Source organism: Sorex araneus, chromosome X (genome assembly GCF_027595985.1).
Source record: "Sorex araneus isolate mSorAra2 chromosome X, mSorAra2.pri, whole genome shotgun sequence".
Lineage (NCBI taxonomy): Eukaryota > Metazoa > Chordata > Mammalia > Eulipotyphla > Soricidae > Sorex > Sorex araneus.
Genome location: NC_073313.1, coordinates 193,621,205 through 193,636,102, shown reverse-complemented (window position 1 = coordinate 193,636,102; position 14,898 = coordinate 193,621,205). Strand labels below are relative to the sequence as shown.

At 37.1% G+C, this 14,898-nt stretch overlaps 1 protein-coding gene across 2 annotated transcripts in view; it reads left to right on the top strand.

Moving 5' to 3' along the window:
• Positions 1–14,898, top strand: part of LY75 (lymphocyte antigen 75) — a 150,027-nt gene that overhangs the window by 43,487 nt on the left and 91,642 nt on the right. For both annotated transcript variants that reach the window (XM_055123154.1, XM_055123153.1), the window contains exons 16-23: positions 1,150–1,264; positions 9,163–9,198; positions 9,552–9,727; positions 10,322–10,389; positions 10,845–10,924; positions 11,676–11,815; positions 13,525–13,630; positions 14,100–14,260. In XM_055123154.1, coding sequence (XP_054979129.1) covers positions 1,150–1,264; positions 9,163–9,198; positions 9,552–9,727; positions 10,322–10,389; positions 10,845–10,924; positions 11,676–11,815; positions 13,525–13,630; positions 14,100–14,260 — 882 coding nt within the window. The remainder of the gene's footprint in view (positions 1–1,149; positions 1,265–9,162; positions 9,199–9,551; positions 9,728–10,321; positions 10,390–10,844; positions 10,925–11,675; positions 11,816–13,524; positions 13,631–14,099; positions 14,261–14,898) is intronic.

The following is a 14,898-nucleotide window of genomic DNA, read 5'->3' as shown; positions in this document are numbered from 1 at the left end:
GTGGTCCCCTGAGCACCGCCAGGAGTAATTTCTGAGTGCACAAACCAGGAGTGACTCCTGTGCATCGCCGGGTGTGACCTGAAAAGAAAATAAAAATCCACATATTTCAAAAATAAACCTAGCTTGTGTGCAGTTAGGCAACAGGTTTATATTCAAGAAAGACAGTTCTTACTATTATGTAGAAGTAGGCTCCATGAGTCTGTGGAGGGCCACAAAAAAACTCACAAAAGAGAGTTCTGTGATTCCTATTTCCAAAAGACACTGGGCATTGAAGGATGGATAGAGTGGGCCTGGGTAAGATAAGCCTTTGCTTGTGATCCCTGGCCTTCAAACTGGGGAATGATGAGAAGAGATAGCATAGAACAAAGTGGGAGTAGAAGGGAGGGAACAAAGGAGGGAGGCAGAAAGAAGATTGATAATGCAGTTTCAATTGGTGCTGTGGCTGAAAACAAAGTTATGACATTATATTGACGCCAGGTTAAGGAATCTGTGTATTTTTCATAGAATGACATTATATTATCAAAGGTCTTTTACATAAACCAAGTTAGGGTTGAAGATGACTCATCTTGAGGGCAAATGGCAAAACTCAACATGCCTTGCTTTTGTGGCACTGGTCTTCTGTCCCATGTCACATCCTATTATTTTGTTCTGCCTTGCTTACTAAGTCTGTATTTTATAGTGAGCCATCTTGGACCATACTCGCAGAAGGCAGAATTCTAGAATTGCAGAACCCTAAAGAAGGAGCCTGACCCCTAGTTCCAGATTTTTATGTCACATTTTCACAAATCAGCTTTAATTGTATGCTGGTGTTCAGAAACCTCTGAATTATATAATGTGCTCTTTTGTGTCCCCCCCCCCTTTTTAAAAAAAATGCTCTTGATGTGTCTCAAACTTAAATGTAATTTAGATTCTACAATTTTGTAGCAACAAAAGTAGTTAAAACTTAATAAGTTGCATTTGGAGATAAACATTGCTTTATATTTCCATTATATGTTCCATTGAATATGCATACTACTTAAACACTATTCCTTCATTAAAGGCTATCGTAGGTGTTAGAGCTAAAATAGAGGGAAAGACCACAGGGATTATAGTTTAATACTTTACAGGAGTGTATCAACTACAGAATTTTCTGTAATCTTCCTCCTTTAGGCTGTTCATTGGCCATGGCGAAGAAGCAGGTATTTCTATCATGACAGAGAATATATTTATTTAAGACCTTTTGCTTGTGACACAAAACTTGAATGGGTATGCCAGATTCCAAAAGGTAAGTGGTAATTACTTCTTTTCTGTAATTTTCTTACGTTAACATTATGAATACTGATCCAAGAATGCCTTAGAGAACTTTTTAATTATAATTTCTAAGTGCCTATGAAGATGTGGTAACTATACCAAGTGCCATCCTGCCTGGCTCCTAACCCTAGTAGAAGATTAACTTTCCTTTTAAGCCATTTGAAAAAAAAAAAAAAATATATATATATATATATATATATATATATATATATATATATATATTTTGCTTTTTGGGTCACACCCAGCGATGCTCAGGGGTTACTCCTGGCTTTGCACTCAGGAATTACTCCTGGCAGTGCTTGGGGGACCATATGGGATGCCGGGGATCGAACCCGGGTCGGCCGCTTGCAAGGAGAACGCCCTACCCGCTATGCTATTGCTCCGGCCCCTGAAAATATATTTTAAATGAGAAAAAATTTAATAACTTCATTGAGGAAAAGAAATAGATTTCTAAATCCTGAAGAAATCCTTATACCAAACTGTTTAATTGATTTTGAATTTTTTTATATGGTGTGAAAGAACGGTATAGTTTTTTCTTTTTTTCTATGACTATCAAGTTTTCCCAACACCATTTGATGAAGAGACTTTCCCCATTTTATACATAATTGGTTCCTTCATGTAAATTCACTGTCCGTTGATGTATGGATTTATTTCTGGTTTTTATTTCTATACCATTGATTTCTTTCTATAAAATGTGCAGTATGTTTATTTTTTATTCCAGTAGTAGGAGATAAGGTCCATCTCTCTTTCTTTTTTGTTATGTGTATGGGAAGGTGGTTCTTGGGGTCCAGAACCCACTTACAATATTCCTTGGCTAATCTGACCCACATATCACCAGGGTTATACCTAGCAGTACTTGGTGACTGTCAGGACTATACTCTGTGCTGCTCATGGGACTTTGCAGTGACAGGGTTGAACCAGAGTCATGTATATACAAGGAATATCCAGTGTTCTCAACCTTTTCTGACCAACCTTATTTCCTTCCTGTGGCTCTCTGCTGTACTGTTGTTCCCCTAGTTTGGTGCTCCAGCCTCCTTTTATGTGATTTTACCTGTGACCTCTTGATTAAGAAACACTGCCCTGCATATCACCATAACTCAAATCCACATTTTCTTCAGTTTTTAGCTTGAAGAATTTTTTTCTATCTAATATTATGATCTTTTCCCTTTTTTAGGTTACCATTTGCTTGTAGGATTATGTTTTAACCTTTTGCATTGAAATTATGTTTATCTTTAGAGCTCAAGTGTATCTCCTAAATGTCTTGAAAATTGGATTTTTTTCTAATCTATCCAGTCATTCTATGCTTTTTTAAATTTTTGGTTCAGGTCATTCATGCTTAGGGAAATTGTTGGTATAGACGTATTTATTGGGTCAAGAATGTGACTCAGATGGTAGAGCATATGGCATTGCAGTTTAGACCCTAGAAACTCCTTCCCTGTACCTCTAGGTGGGTTAATCTCTGAGCACCATCAAGTGTGACCCCCATAACAGTAGAAAAAGAATTCATTGACGTTTTTCTAGGTGTTTTCTAGGTTTGTATTTTGTCTCTATTCTTTTGTTCTCCTGTCCTCTTTCCTTATTTTGATATCTATCCTTTTTTGAAATTTTTTTGTTTCATTTTCTCTTTTGTTTTATTTGCTCTAAGTAGTTTTGTTTACAGGTTGTCCTATAGCTTAGTTATAGGTTTCTAAAGTTATATCTATTTTAAATTGAAGAAAGGTAATTTCAAGTTCATAAATCCCGATTGTTGCTCTCCTCTCCTTGTGCCATCCCCACCCCTTAGCATTTCTTTTAGGCATTATGCTACTTATCAATCTTTTTTTCATTTGTAGAAGTCTTTTTATTAATTCTTTGTAAGACTGATCTGGTAGATGAACTTTATCTATTGTTTGTATAAAACTGCTTAGGGGAGGTGTCACCACCCAGAATTGCTAAGGGCTTACTCCTGGCTCTGCACTCAGGAATCATTCCTGATATGGGGTGCCAGGGATCAAATCCAGGTCATCTGCATGCAAGCCAAATGTGCTACCTGCTATACTATCACTCCAGCCCCTATAAAAAAGCTTCTTATTGATTCTTCAAATCTGAGTAAAAATCTAACTGGACAGAGAATTCTTGTCTAGAGATCATTTTGATTTCATACTTTAAATATATTTTGAATATATTGTATGATTTCTCCTGAGAAATGTACTAAAAGCCTTATGGAACTTCCATTATAAGTGAGTCTTGGGGCTGGAGCAAAAAGCACAGCGGGTAGGGCATTTGCCTTGCACTCGGCCAACCTGGGTTCGAATCCCAGCATCCCATATGGTCCCCCGAGCACCGCCAGGAGTAATGCCTGAGTGCATGAGCCAGGAGTGACCCCTGTGCATCGCCAGGTGTGACCCAAAAACCAAAAAAAAAAAAAAACCAAAAAAAAAAAGTGAGTCTTGGCTTATTTTTTGATTATAATTTTATCTTTCCTTTTGGCTTTCATTTTTGTCACTTAATTATATATATTTTTTGACTTTCATCCATTGACCCTATCTTGTTTGGAATTATTTGAGCTAACTGGCTCTGGAAATGTGTTTTTTCCCCCAAGTTGGGGGATTTTCAGCTACTATTTCATCAAATAACATTGATACTCCTTTTCCTCTTTCCTAGAATTCATGTCATGTCATTCCTCTTGATACTATTCCTCCCATAAATCTTTTATGCTCTCTTCATTTTCAGATCTTTTTTTTTCTTTTTTGGTCATTTTGGATGCTTTCTACTATCTTCTACTCCAGATTTCAGATTTAATCCTCAGCTTCATTAAGTTGACTATTGAGCACCTCTGTTTTGTTCTTTAATCCAACTATTACTTCTTATTTTACACTATTATGATATTGCTATGAATTGTTTTTAAAATCATTTACTTGCTTCTTTTATATTAGGTGTTTTCTCCAGGATCTTGTCTTGATCTATCAATTGAGTGAATTCTTCTGTTTTCTCCATATGTTTGGTGCTATATGTTTTCATCTATTGATTAGGTTGAACATGTTTGCTTCCTAGTTTTGATGTAACAGTCCTAAGTTAAAGTCGAAGATTGCAAAGTATTGGTTTAGGGTGTTTTCCTTGGATGTTGGACTTTGAGTTATTCTGTGAGAGAATGAAGTTTCATCATTACACAGGATGTCTGGAGCCCAAAAGACAGTACTAGGTGGGATCCAAAAACCCAGTCTACCGGGTAGAACCTGGAGAAGCAGGAAACAAGGATTTTGATACTATAGAGCAGGGCTTCTTAAACTGTTTCCACTTGTGTCCTCTTTTCACCCCCAAAATTAAAAAATTTCAAACAGATGAATGCAACCAAATACCTAGGATTCATTATCAATTGAGTTTGAGTTAATTTTGGAATGTATGTTTGAAAACCTTTATCATTGCCAGCAGTTTTGCAGTATCTACACTCAGTCATGTGACCCCACTAGGATTCCTCAGTTACAAAAGCTCAACTATAGAGAGTCAATGACACCAGCCACCCTGATGGTAATTGCTGTCTGCCTGAAATTAAGCTTACACAAAGCTTCAGTTACAGCCTGGATCTAGTCTCAGCAGGTCGCAGGAGAGTTTTCTCCTGAGACTCAAGCAGGACCAGGGTGCATGGACTGAGTCCATAGTCAATATCAGTGGCTGTTTGCATTCTTAGTTTGAGACAGGATGCTCAGCAGCCTGTCAAGTTCAGACATGAGAGACGGGTGTTATTTGGGTCCAGGAGAGCTAGCTGGAAGCTGGACTCGAATTCTGGCTAGTGCCAAGGCCCAGCCATTTCGAATTCCAGCTCCTCTGTTTACCATGGGTGGGGCCACCCCAGAAGTCTTCAGAGACCAGACAGGGTTGGGATAAGTATCAAGAATGGCTTATTGTATCCTCCACAAATGAGTGCAGTCCTTCTACATCTGTCCCTCTCTTTCTGACCCATTTCACTTAGCATCATTGTAACCCAAACATGAAAGCTTGTAACTATCTCACAGTGATTCAATAAAATTATATGTAAAATTTAAAAAATTAAAAAATATTTAAGAAGAATGGCTTATTGACATTGGTGCTTTTCTCTTTTATCTTGGAAGAATTTGTATAGAAAATAAAATCTAACTTGGAGAGATTTGTTCTTGAAATAAAAGATACTTAACTGAAAAATAGAGAGCAGAAGGAAACATTTTGATTTTATGGAAAATTAAGAGAAATAAAGAAATACAAGTTTGGTAAGAATGATGCAAGAGTCAAGAAATCAAATTTGAAGGATGCTGGGGATATGGTTCAAGTGCCGAGCACGTTTCTAGCATGTGCATGCCTCCCCTCTCGAGTTCTGCAGGGTGTGGCTCCCAAGCACCCTTTGTTGTGGATATTAAACCCAAGTTTTCGTGCCTGTCACTTGGAAGGCCAATGTTCAAGAGTACAGGTTAATGTGAGAAAAATAGGTTTATTCTTGTGCTCATAATATAAGAAGACGGTCTACTAGTCCCAGAAAGCCATTTTGCTCTCAGTCTGGGTTAGTGGCTTATATAGGTAAAGGTGTGTTTGCAGAAAATTACAAAAAGTGGGTCAGTAAGAGGGGCTGGAGGAATAGCACAGTGGGTAGGGTGTTTGCCTTACACGTGGCTGACCCGGGTTTGATTCCCAGCATCCCGTATGGTCCCCTGAGCAGCGCCAGGAGTAATTCCTAAGTGCAGAGCCAGGAGTAACCCCTGTGCATAGCCGGGTGTGACCCAAAAAGCAAAAAAAAAAAAAAAAAGTGGGTCAGTAAGAAGATCAAGTCTGATAAGGTTCAGGAAATCTTTTCAGCCGTCCCAGTGTGGGCTGTTCTCCAGGGTGAGAGGAGGGGCTGATATTCAGTATGATAAGCTTCAGGAGGGTTCCTTTAGGACCTGTTTGCTCTTCCTCTCCTGCATTCATACTGGGTCTGGCTCAGCTTCAAACACAGGATGCTGAAGGATGTCTTCCCTTGTTGGGAGATAGAAAAAGAGCCATGAAAGGGGGATGTGAGAAATTAGAAGAAATACATTTTATTTTTGTTTTTTATTTTAGTTTTGAGGTCACTCCTGGCTGTGCCCAGGGCTTATTTCTGGCTCTGTGCTTAGGGATCCGTGAGAAGCCCCAGATCAAACCTGGGTCAGTCACAAGCAAAGCAAGTGCCTTACCCACTGTACTACCTTTCTAGCCCAGAAGAGAAATATTTGTGTGGTGCAGAATGAAGTCTTTAAGGCTTGCTTGCTGACATGTTACCTCTGTGGGGAAAATAAAGAAATCAAAAATTTGACACTCACTCTACAAATGGAATTTTCAGCAAACTCCAGAACTGCTGATATTAAGTTTGAACAATGTCTCTGATTAGAAACACTGGGATGCTCTCACTGCTCCTCAGCATTTGCTAGGATGCAGCAGCAGCATTGTTCCCGCCACAGTGTTTCTCAATGGTAGCTGCCACTTACCTCCTGTTTGAGTGGTGGGTGGATCCAGGAGTTTACATCAGGGCAACTTTTGATATGACAGACCAGTAGCACCAAGGAAGTATTACAAAGAGTGTGTGGTTTTCTGGTTTCTTTTCTTTTCTGTGCATTTGTTGTCTATGTGTGTGTGGTGTCAAGAGGTTAGACATAGATCATTTATTTTTATTTCAAACAAAACAGAAGAGCATTGGCTACTTAGAAAAGATAAGCCAGTTAGTCAACTAAATGAAAAATATTCTAAATAATTGTACTTTCTTCCTGTCCATGAAGAAACAAAATTAGAAGCTAAGGAATTTACCATCTCAGGCTATTTGCAATTACTTGAAGTAATCAACTATTGCCTGATCCAAGATTGGAATGCTTTGTTAACTCCCCTTTGATAGCCCCTAAGGTACAATATGACACATTCACCTAGTTAGGTGTTTTCTGATTATAGAACAGTCGAAGTCCACTATAATGTTCTGTATTCATTTGTTTTGTTTTGTTTTTAAGAAGTATTTATCTTTAATTATCTAGATCATCAAGTCTTTTCTCTGGCTCATGCCTTTTGATAAATACTGGATTCAGCTAACTCTAACTGTAAAAAGATTTTTAATAACCTAAACATATTTAGTAACCCTAACTATTACAAATATATATACTTTAAAAATATTTCAGCTGAGGAAGCAATGCCAATGAAAGGCTCATAAAATATTTTGTTGTCATTTTTGTCTGTGTTTTGGTCTAGTGATCAAACCCAGACCCTCCACATGCAAGGAAAGTGCTTTACTGAGCCATATAGCTTCATAAAAATGTATTTGGGGGAATTACTTATAATGCTATTTCACAAAATTTTAAATATTACTTAACTTGCTGCCTTGTACATAATATGTATTTGTAATCATGTGTTTAAAAAACACCTTGAATTCTGTTTCTCTCACCAATTTAAAGGAATTTAGAAGTTATATGGCTGGAGAGATAATGCAGCAGGCATGAGCATTTACCTTACACATGTCTGATTCAGGTTTGATCCTTGGCACTCCATATAGTCACCCAAGTCTTGCCAGGAGTGATTCCAGAGTTAGCAATAAGCTCTAATGGCTGCTGATAAGGGAGGGAAAGGAGGAAGGGAAGACAATGGAAGGGAGGAAGCCAGGAAGGCAGGGAGGAAGGGAGGGAGGGAGGGAGGGAGGGAGGGAGGGAAGAGAAGAGAGGAGGGGGAAAGAAGGAAGGGAAGGAGAGAAGGATGAAAAGGCAGTTTCCAATATTTGACATCATCCAGTATTTGAGAAGATTCTAAAGCTTTTTTTTGGAGAGGGGCACACCTGAAAGGTTACTTACTCTTGGAAAACTAGCCATGCTTAGAGGATCATATGTCGTTTCAGAATCAAATCTGGGTCAGGTAGCCTTCATGCAAGGCAAGCACCTAACCCACTCTATTGTTGTCTCAATTCTAAGAATCTAAAGTTTTAACTTATTTAAACATTGTTGATGAAGATTTTGTTATGTAGAGAACTTGCTTACAAAAAGCAACTAAAGATGTTGGATACATAGGTAGACCTCTGAGTACTGTCTTTCCTGTGCATTAGACCCTGATGTGATAGCAACATTTAGAACAATGTTTTACTCTGTAATTCCTAAAGTTAATTAAATTAAGTGTTTAATTTCAAAAATAGTGTTCTGTGGACAACTAACATGAGTAGGTGGAGAAACAGCATCCCAAGAGGAAATGCTGTGCATGGAACTTGCAGGTGTTTCCTAGGGATGATCTTTGATCACTACACTGCCTTTGTGTGTTAGGTATTAGAGTGTCATTTTTTATAGACTAAAAAGTGGAGACTCATAAAGTTAAGCAAGCAGGAGCATGCAGGCACTCACATAGCCAGCCTCAAAGCCTGTAATCTTGGGGGAGGTATCATACTTCCTCTTTCTATATTCAGAACTCCTAGGTGATTTTTTATTATTTTCCTGCCAATTTTGTCTCTGACTTCTCAAAAGGTATCATTTTGATATCATTGAGATATAATTTCCAATAATGTCCTGGTGATTCAGTAAACTCTACCCATGCAGGTCCATAGAACAGTTATTTGAGAATTCCATTATAGTGCTTGAAATCATCCTTGAGTAAATTCATACTACAGTGATTGTTACTTTGGTGCATGTTTCTATATAGCATTTGCAATATTACTTAAGACTTCTATGCTATGAGGTAGATAACAACTAGTAATATTTTACTAATGTTTAACTATCTGACTGAGGCCACTTTAGCATGAGTCAACAAAATTCAAAATGAAGTCATTGTAAAAGGAAAAGAAATGGTTTGACCAGAAATAGACAAACTTAGCAATGCTTAGGTTGTTTTGAGTTACGTTAAAGGCCCACTTAGAGTCTGCCCTTAAGCCACTTGTTTTCTTCCTTATTACAGGTCAAACTCCTAAAACACCAGACTGGTACAATCCAGGTGAGTAAAGAACATTAAAATTTAGTCAAAGCTACTTTTACCTTTCAACAATGCATTCAGTTAATTATTGGAGCCCAGCCTACATCCAGGATTTTTCTGTCATTTCTTTAGTGAAATGAAATCTCCCTGGGCAGAGGTGATTAGTTGGTATGTGATGAGACTATGAGGCTAAATTTGTCTTTATGTATGAAAGCATGATTTAGGAATCCTTGGTTCTTTCAGGCAGCCCTCCCCTTGCTAGAGTTAGTCATCTAAATAGATTATTATTTATAAATAGTCTTAAACATTAATCCATGCTTAGAGGATGCAGTTTGGACGCAGGGTTGTAATTCTGATACTCTTCTTTTCTTTAGAGCGTGCTGGAATTCATGGACCTCCAGTTATAATAGAAGGGAGTGAATATTGGTTTGTTGCTGAGCCTCAATTAAACTATGAAGAAGCTGTCCTGTATTGTGCTGGCAATCATAGCTCTCTGGCTACCTTAACATCTTTTACAGATCTCAAAGCCATCAAAAACAAAATAGCAAATGTAATTTAAAAGAACTTATTTTAAAATTTTTTATTTTTATATTTGCTGTGTTAAAATGTTGTAAATCTTTTATAAAGTCTGCAAAAGTATGTGTTCCTCTAAGGTGAAATTTGCCTCGCAACATTTAGATTCATCATTTTGTGTTAGGAAAGTTAAATATAATTGCTTAATGTTTAAAACAGTCAAGAAAAAATATGCAGATCTGTTTAAAAAGTTAGCATAGATAGTATATTCTTTTAGCATAGATATGTATTCTATGAATTTATTGTTAACTTTAGTTTTCTATTGATAACTAACTGCAAAATAACTTTTTGAAGAAAAAATATATTTTTTAATTTGTTTCAATAAGACACTATGTATGATTAATGTATGCCCATAATTACAGCAGTTGTATTTTCTGTATACAAAATGGGGTCTGCGAATATGCAAAAGTTTTCAGTCTACTATTTCAGTGAAAGTATCTGGTTTGTATAAATTGGAGATTGCAGTAATGGAATGGCAGGACATTTTAGTGAATTAGTGGGAGATATTTAAATCAAAACTCTCCTGAAAAATTCAGCACACATAAGAATGGGTGTTTGTTTTGTTTTTTAGATATCTGGTGAAGAACAGAGGTGGTGGTTGAGAACGATTGAACAGTCCATAGATCATCGTTTCCTCTAGTAGGTGACATCACGGATTCTACTTTTGCAAAGTCAGCATATAAGAGAAACACTTTTAGTTCCCTTGCTTTGGGAAAGAAAGATAGTACTGCCATAGGGCATTTGCCTTGCACACAGCTGACCAGGGTTAAATCCCCAGCATCCCATATAGTTCACTGCGCATCAAAAGGAATGATTCCTGAATACAGAGTCAGGAGTAACCTCTGAGCACCACAGGGTGTGGCCCTCCTCCCCAAAGAAAATTCCCCTGCCAAATAGATTACAGTTTATAATGAGTCTTGAACATAAATCTCTATGAGCTACATAAACTTTAAAAACCAAGTCCCTTTGCATATTGACATTAAGAAAAATATTGGTGTAAAATAATGGCCTAACACTATATTTTGAGTTAAAATTATGGTGCAAAGTAAAATGTAACTACTTTATGAGTTGTCACATCTCTCATTATCTTTCAGCTCACGCTATCCATGGCATCACTTTCATTCAATATTTGGAGAGGAGTGCTTATCCATAGCTGCCAAGTCCTGGCTTAGTGGTAAACTTAATTCCAAATCTTTCATGTTGATTATGCAATAGTGAATTTCCGATTCAGTTACTAGCTTAATCTTGTTTTTCTTTTGATTATATGTTTGATAGCTTCATCTTGCTCTGATTTATTGCTATTGATAGTTAAATTCCAAATGCAAGTATAGGGGCTCTACTGGGAAATTTGTACTTCCTTTATCCTAAAGTGGTTACTTAAAAATAAACTTAGCATTTTCATAATTGATAAGCATAGAGACTTATTTACAAAGAAACAGGCAGTAACTCAAAATGTAATTCAATGGCTGGAGCAATAGCACAGCGGGTAGGGTGTTTGCCTTGCACGCAGCCGACCTGGGTTCGATTCCCAGCATCCCATATGGTCCCCTGAGCAGCGCCAGGGTAATTCCTGAGTGCAGAGCCAGTAGTAACCCCTGTGCATCGCCAGGTGTGACCCAAAAAGAAAAAAAAATGTAATTCAACTCCTTGTTAGCCTTCTCCTTCAGCTCTCTTCCCATTTCCTGCCATCAGAAATGGAGATAACTGGTCATTAGAACAAATGTGTGCATTTTTGTAATATTGTTATGCTATAAACCTACTAATGTGAATGATAATAGAAGAGAAAAGTGACCATGATAAAAATGAATAAATTTGAACCACTTGGGAAATATTGATTTAAAGTGGATTTCTTTACTACTGGGTTGTTTTCAGAATGTGCTGAATTAAGAAATATCATCTCAGTAATCCTGCTTTTAATTTTTCAGATTTAAATAAACTAACAGACTGTGGTACCAAGTTACCCTTCATCTGTGAAAAATATAATGTTTCCTCATTAGAGAAGTATAGTCCGGATTCTGCAGCTAAAATAAAATGCTCTGGTGATTGGATTCCTTTTCAAAATAAGGTACAAAGAGAGTTGCTACATTGTGCAAATAATAGTTGCTTTCATTATGACTGTATGACCTGTGACAGAATTGCAGCCCATCAGATAAACTTCACGACGATAGATTCTACACACATTTCAGTTTCTCGCCTGATTCCCTACATTGCCAGAAACCAAGTTAACTTCATGTTAGCCATGTATAAATGTTTTTAGAGCAATATGTTCTTTAAAAAAAATTTTAAAAATAAAAATTTTTGAGCCACTCTGAGTTACAGTTATTCATGAGTTTTAGGCATACAGTGTTCTGTTCCAACACCAATTCATTCACCACTATCCACTTCCCTCCACCAATGTCCCCAGTTTCCCTCCCATCCGCTGTGCCTGGCTCTGTGGCAGGTACCTGTTTTCTCTTACTCTTTTCGGATCTGTTGTTTATAATACTGTTACTGATAGGATCTCATGCGTATTGCTTTAGTGTTCCCTTTCCTGTCTTATTCCCTTCCTCACCATCCCCCAGTAGCAGTCTTCTTACTGAAACTCAGTTCTCATGTTCTCTGTTTCTATTGCCTTTGTTCTTATTCGATTGTTGCTATATGATATATAATATAAAATTAAATTATACTATATTCTATTGTTGCTATATTCTATTCTATTGGTGATAACACTTAAGGTCCACCGGAGATGATTTATTAGTAAGCTTTACTACATTAAGTAGTCAGGATACCTTCATTGCATGTATTTCCTGGCTAATATATTTACTCTCATCAGAAAAATAAATAGTACCCACCTATTCGATCAGCATTTCCAAAATTATTTTTGGAAGCTGCACATATGCCAGCAGGTGTTAATCACTGATCTTTTCTCCAAAGAGTGGTTTATGATAAAATAGACTTGGAAAATGCTGTTCTCTCTCTGTCTCATTAAAGATTACTAGACTGGGATTACTTTGCAAGTATCATAATGTCTTTGTACCAGATAAAGGAAAGGATATGTCTAAAAAACCTCTACTGTAAAGTTCCATTACAAAAGGCATAACATCTAAGTCATTTAACGTCAACAATATTTTGAAAAAGGAAAAACAAGAGCCAGAGCAATAGTATAGCAGGGAGAGCACTTGCCTTGCATGAAAGAGACTTAGGTTTGATCCCCAGCATCCCATATGGTCCCCTGAACCTTACCAGAAGTGATCCCTTAAGAAAGAAGTAATACATGAGCACTACTGGGTGTGACTGAAAATAAACAAAAAGGAATTTCCAGCAAGAAATGGCACAGAAGCTGACTCACTGGCTTAGAATGTACCCAGGATAAGTATGAGATCCTAAACTTATTCCTTGGTGCAACAAGTATGTGCTAAGATGATCCTGACCACCACACGGTCTAAGGTTCCCAGTAAGGAAACTTTTTAAAAAACAAACAACAACAACAAAATGCTGCCTTTATCTAACTTTATGGGTAAAGTCATTTGACTTTCTGTGGACTATTTAACATATACTATAAAAAATAATTTGACAACCAGTCTTTAGTTATTTGAGAGAATAGACCTATATTCACGTGGTACTACTGTGTAAATTTCCATGTCGCATCACTGTATCATCGTCATCCTGTTGTTCGTCAATTTACTCAAGCGGGCACCAGTAACTCTCTCCATGTCACATACTAATAAACTCCAACAAAGTTGTAAACTTTTTTGTGTTGCAATATTAAACTTAATGTGTGTTCTTTGTTTGCAGTGTTTTCTAAAGATCAAACCCAAGACTTTGACATTTACTCAAGCAAGTGATGTTTGCCAGTCCTATGGTGGGACCCTTCCTTCAGTGTTGAGCCAGACAGAGCAAGGTAGCAGCGTCATTTGGGAAACATGTTTTATTCTGGTCTAGAGGCCACGTTGGTTGGGGGCACTTGTGTAAAATTGACATAGAAATAACGTTATTAAACTACTTAGTACAGAGTAGAAAAATGCAATCTTGGTAGAAAAGCAAAATGTATGTATTCAGTGACATTTTTAATAAATCCTTAATTTTAATAACTCAGTGCTTTCAAAACATCTTTATTTTCACTCTCATGTGCTGTATAGAGAAAATAATATATAAACTGCATACAAAGTTAACTTTTAAACTGTAATACCAACTGGTGATTAGCAGAAGGGAAGAGAAAAAGGGAGTGGATAAACTGGGACAAAGGGGATAACTGTATAGTAGAGGGTGTAATTTGATTGTTAGTGTTGAAATTAGTAGTTTTCATCAATGAACATTTGAGTCTCATGCAATATTCTAACCCAATGTTTTTAAAAATATCTTTCCGAAAGATTTTATTACACACTTACTTCCCGGTATGGAAACAACTTTATGGATTGGTTTGCGCTGGACAGCTTATGAAAGGATAAACAGATGGACGGATAATCGAGAGCTAACGTACAGTAACTTTAACCCACTACTGGTTGGTCGGTGGCTGAAACTACCAACAAATGTAAGTGTTTATGAATCAGTACTCCAGATAGCTCTGTGGAGTACCCAAGGTTTCCATAAATCACTGGATTAAGAACAAGGTCCTATTATATGAGTATGTAAGTGGTTGCCAGAGACTAAGGATGGAAGCACTGGGGATGAGAGTTAAAGAGTACAGGGTTTCAGGTTTTGGGGGGTGTGGTGAAAATGTTCTAAAATTGATTGCAGCTGATGGTTTCATAACTCTGCAAACACATTAAAACCATGGAATATATGCCTTATGGGTGAATCACATCATATGAATTATATCTCAATAACTCTAAGAGGAAAAGAAAGAACAGCAACCAGATTTTGCAGTCTTTAGGTATATTCTATGTTTTTATTAACAGAAGTCTCAGTCTCCATAGCACTAATTTCACAGTGATATATAATCATCAAGTAAGTTTTATATATTTTGCAGAGAAAAGTGCATTGCTCAGCATTCAAGGGTTATCAGGAGCTGTCAACTCCTGTCTCCTGAGGCAAAAAAAGTGCAAAATTGGTCAATTGATCATTTTTCCCTAAGAACTAAATGAAAAGCTATGGTTTTATATTAACAATAGTTGTCCTATTGTTATATCATGATCCTCTATACTTGCTGAATACTAGCAACCTTTTGTA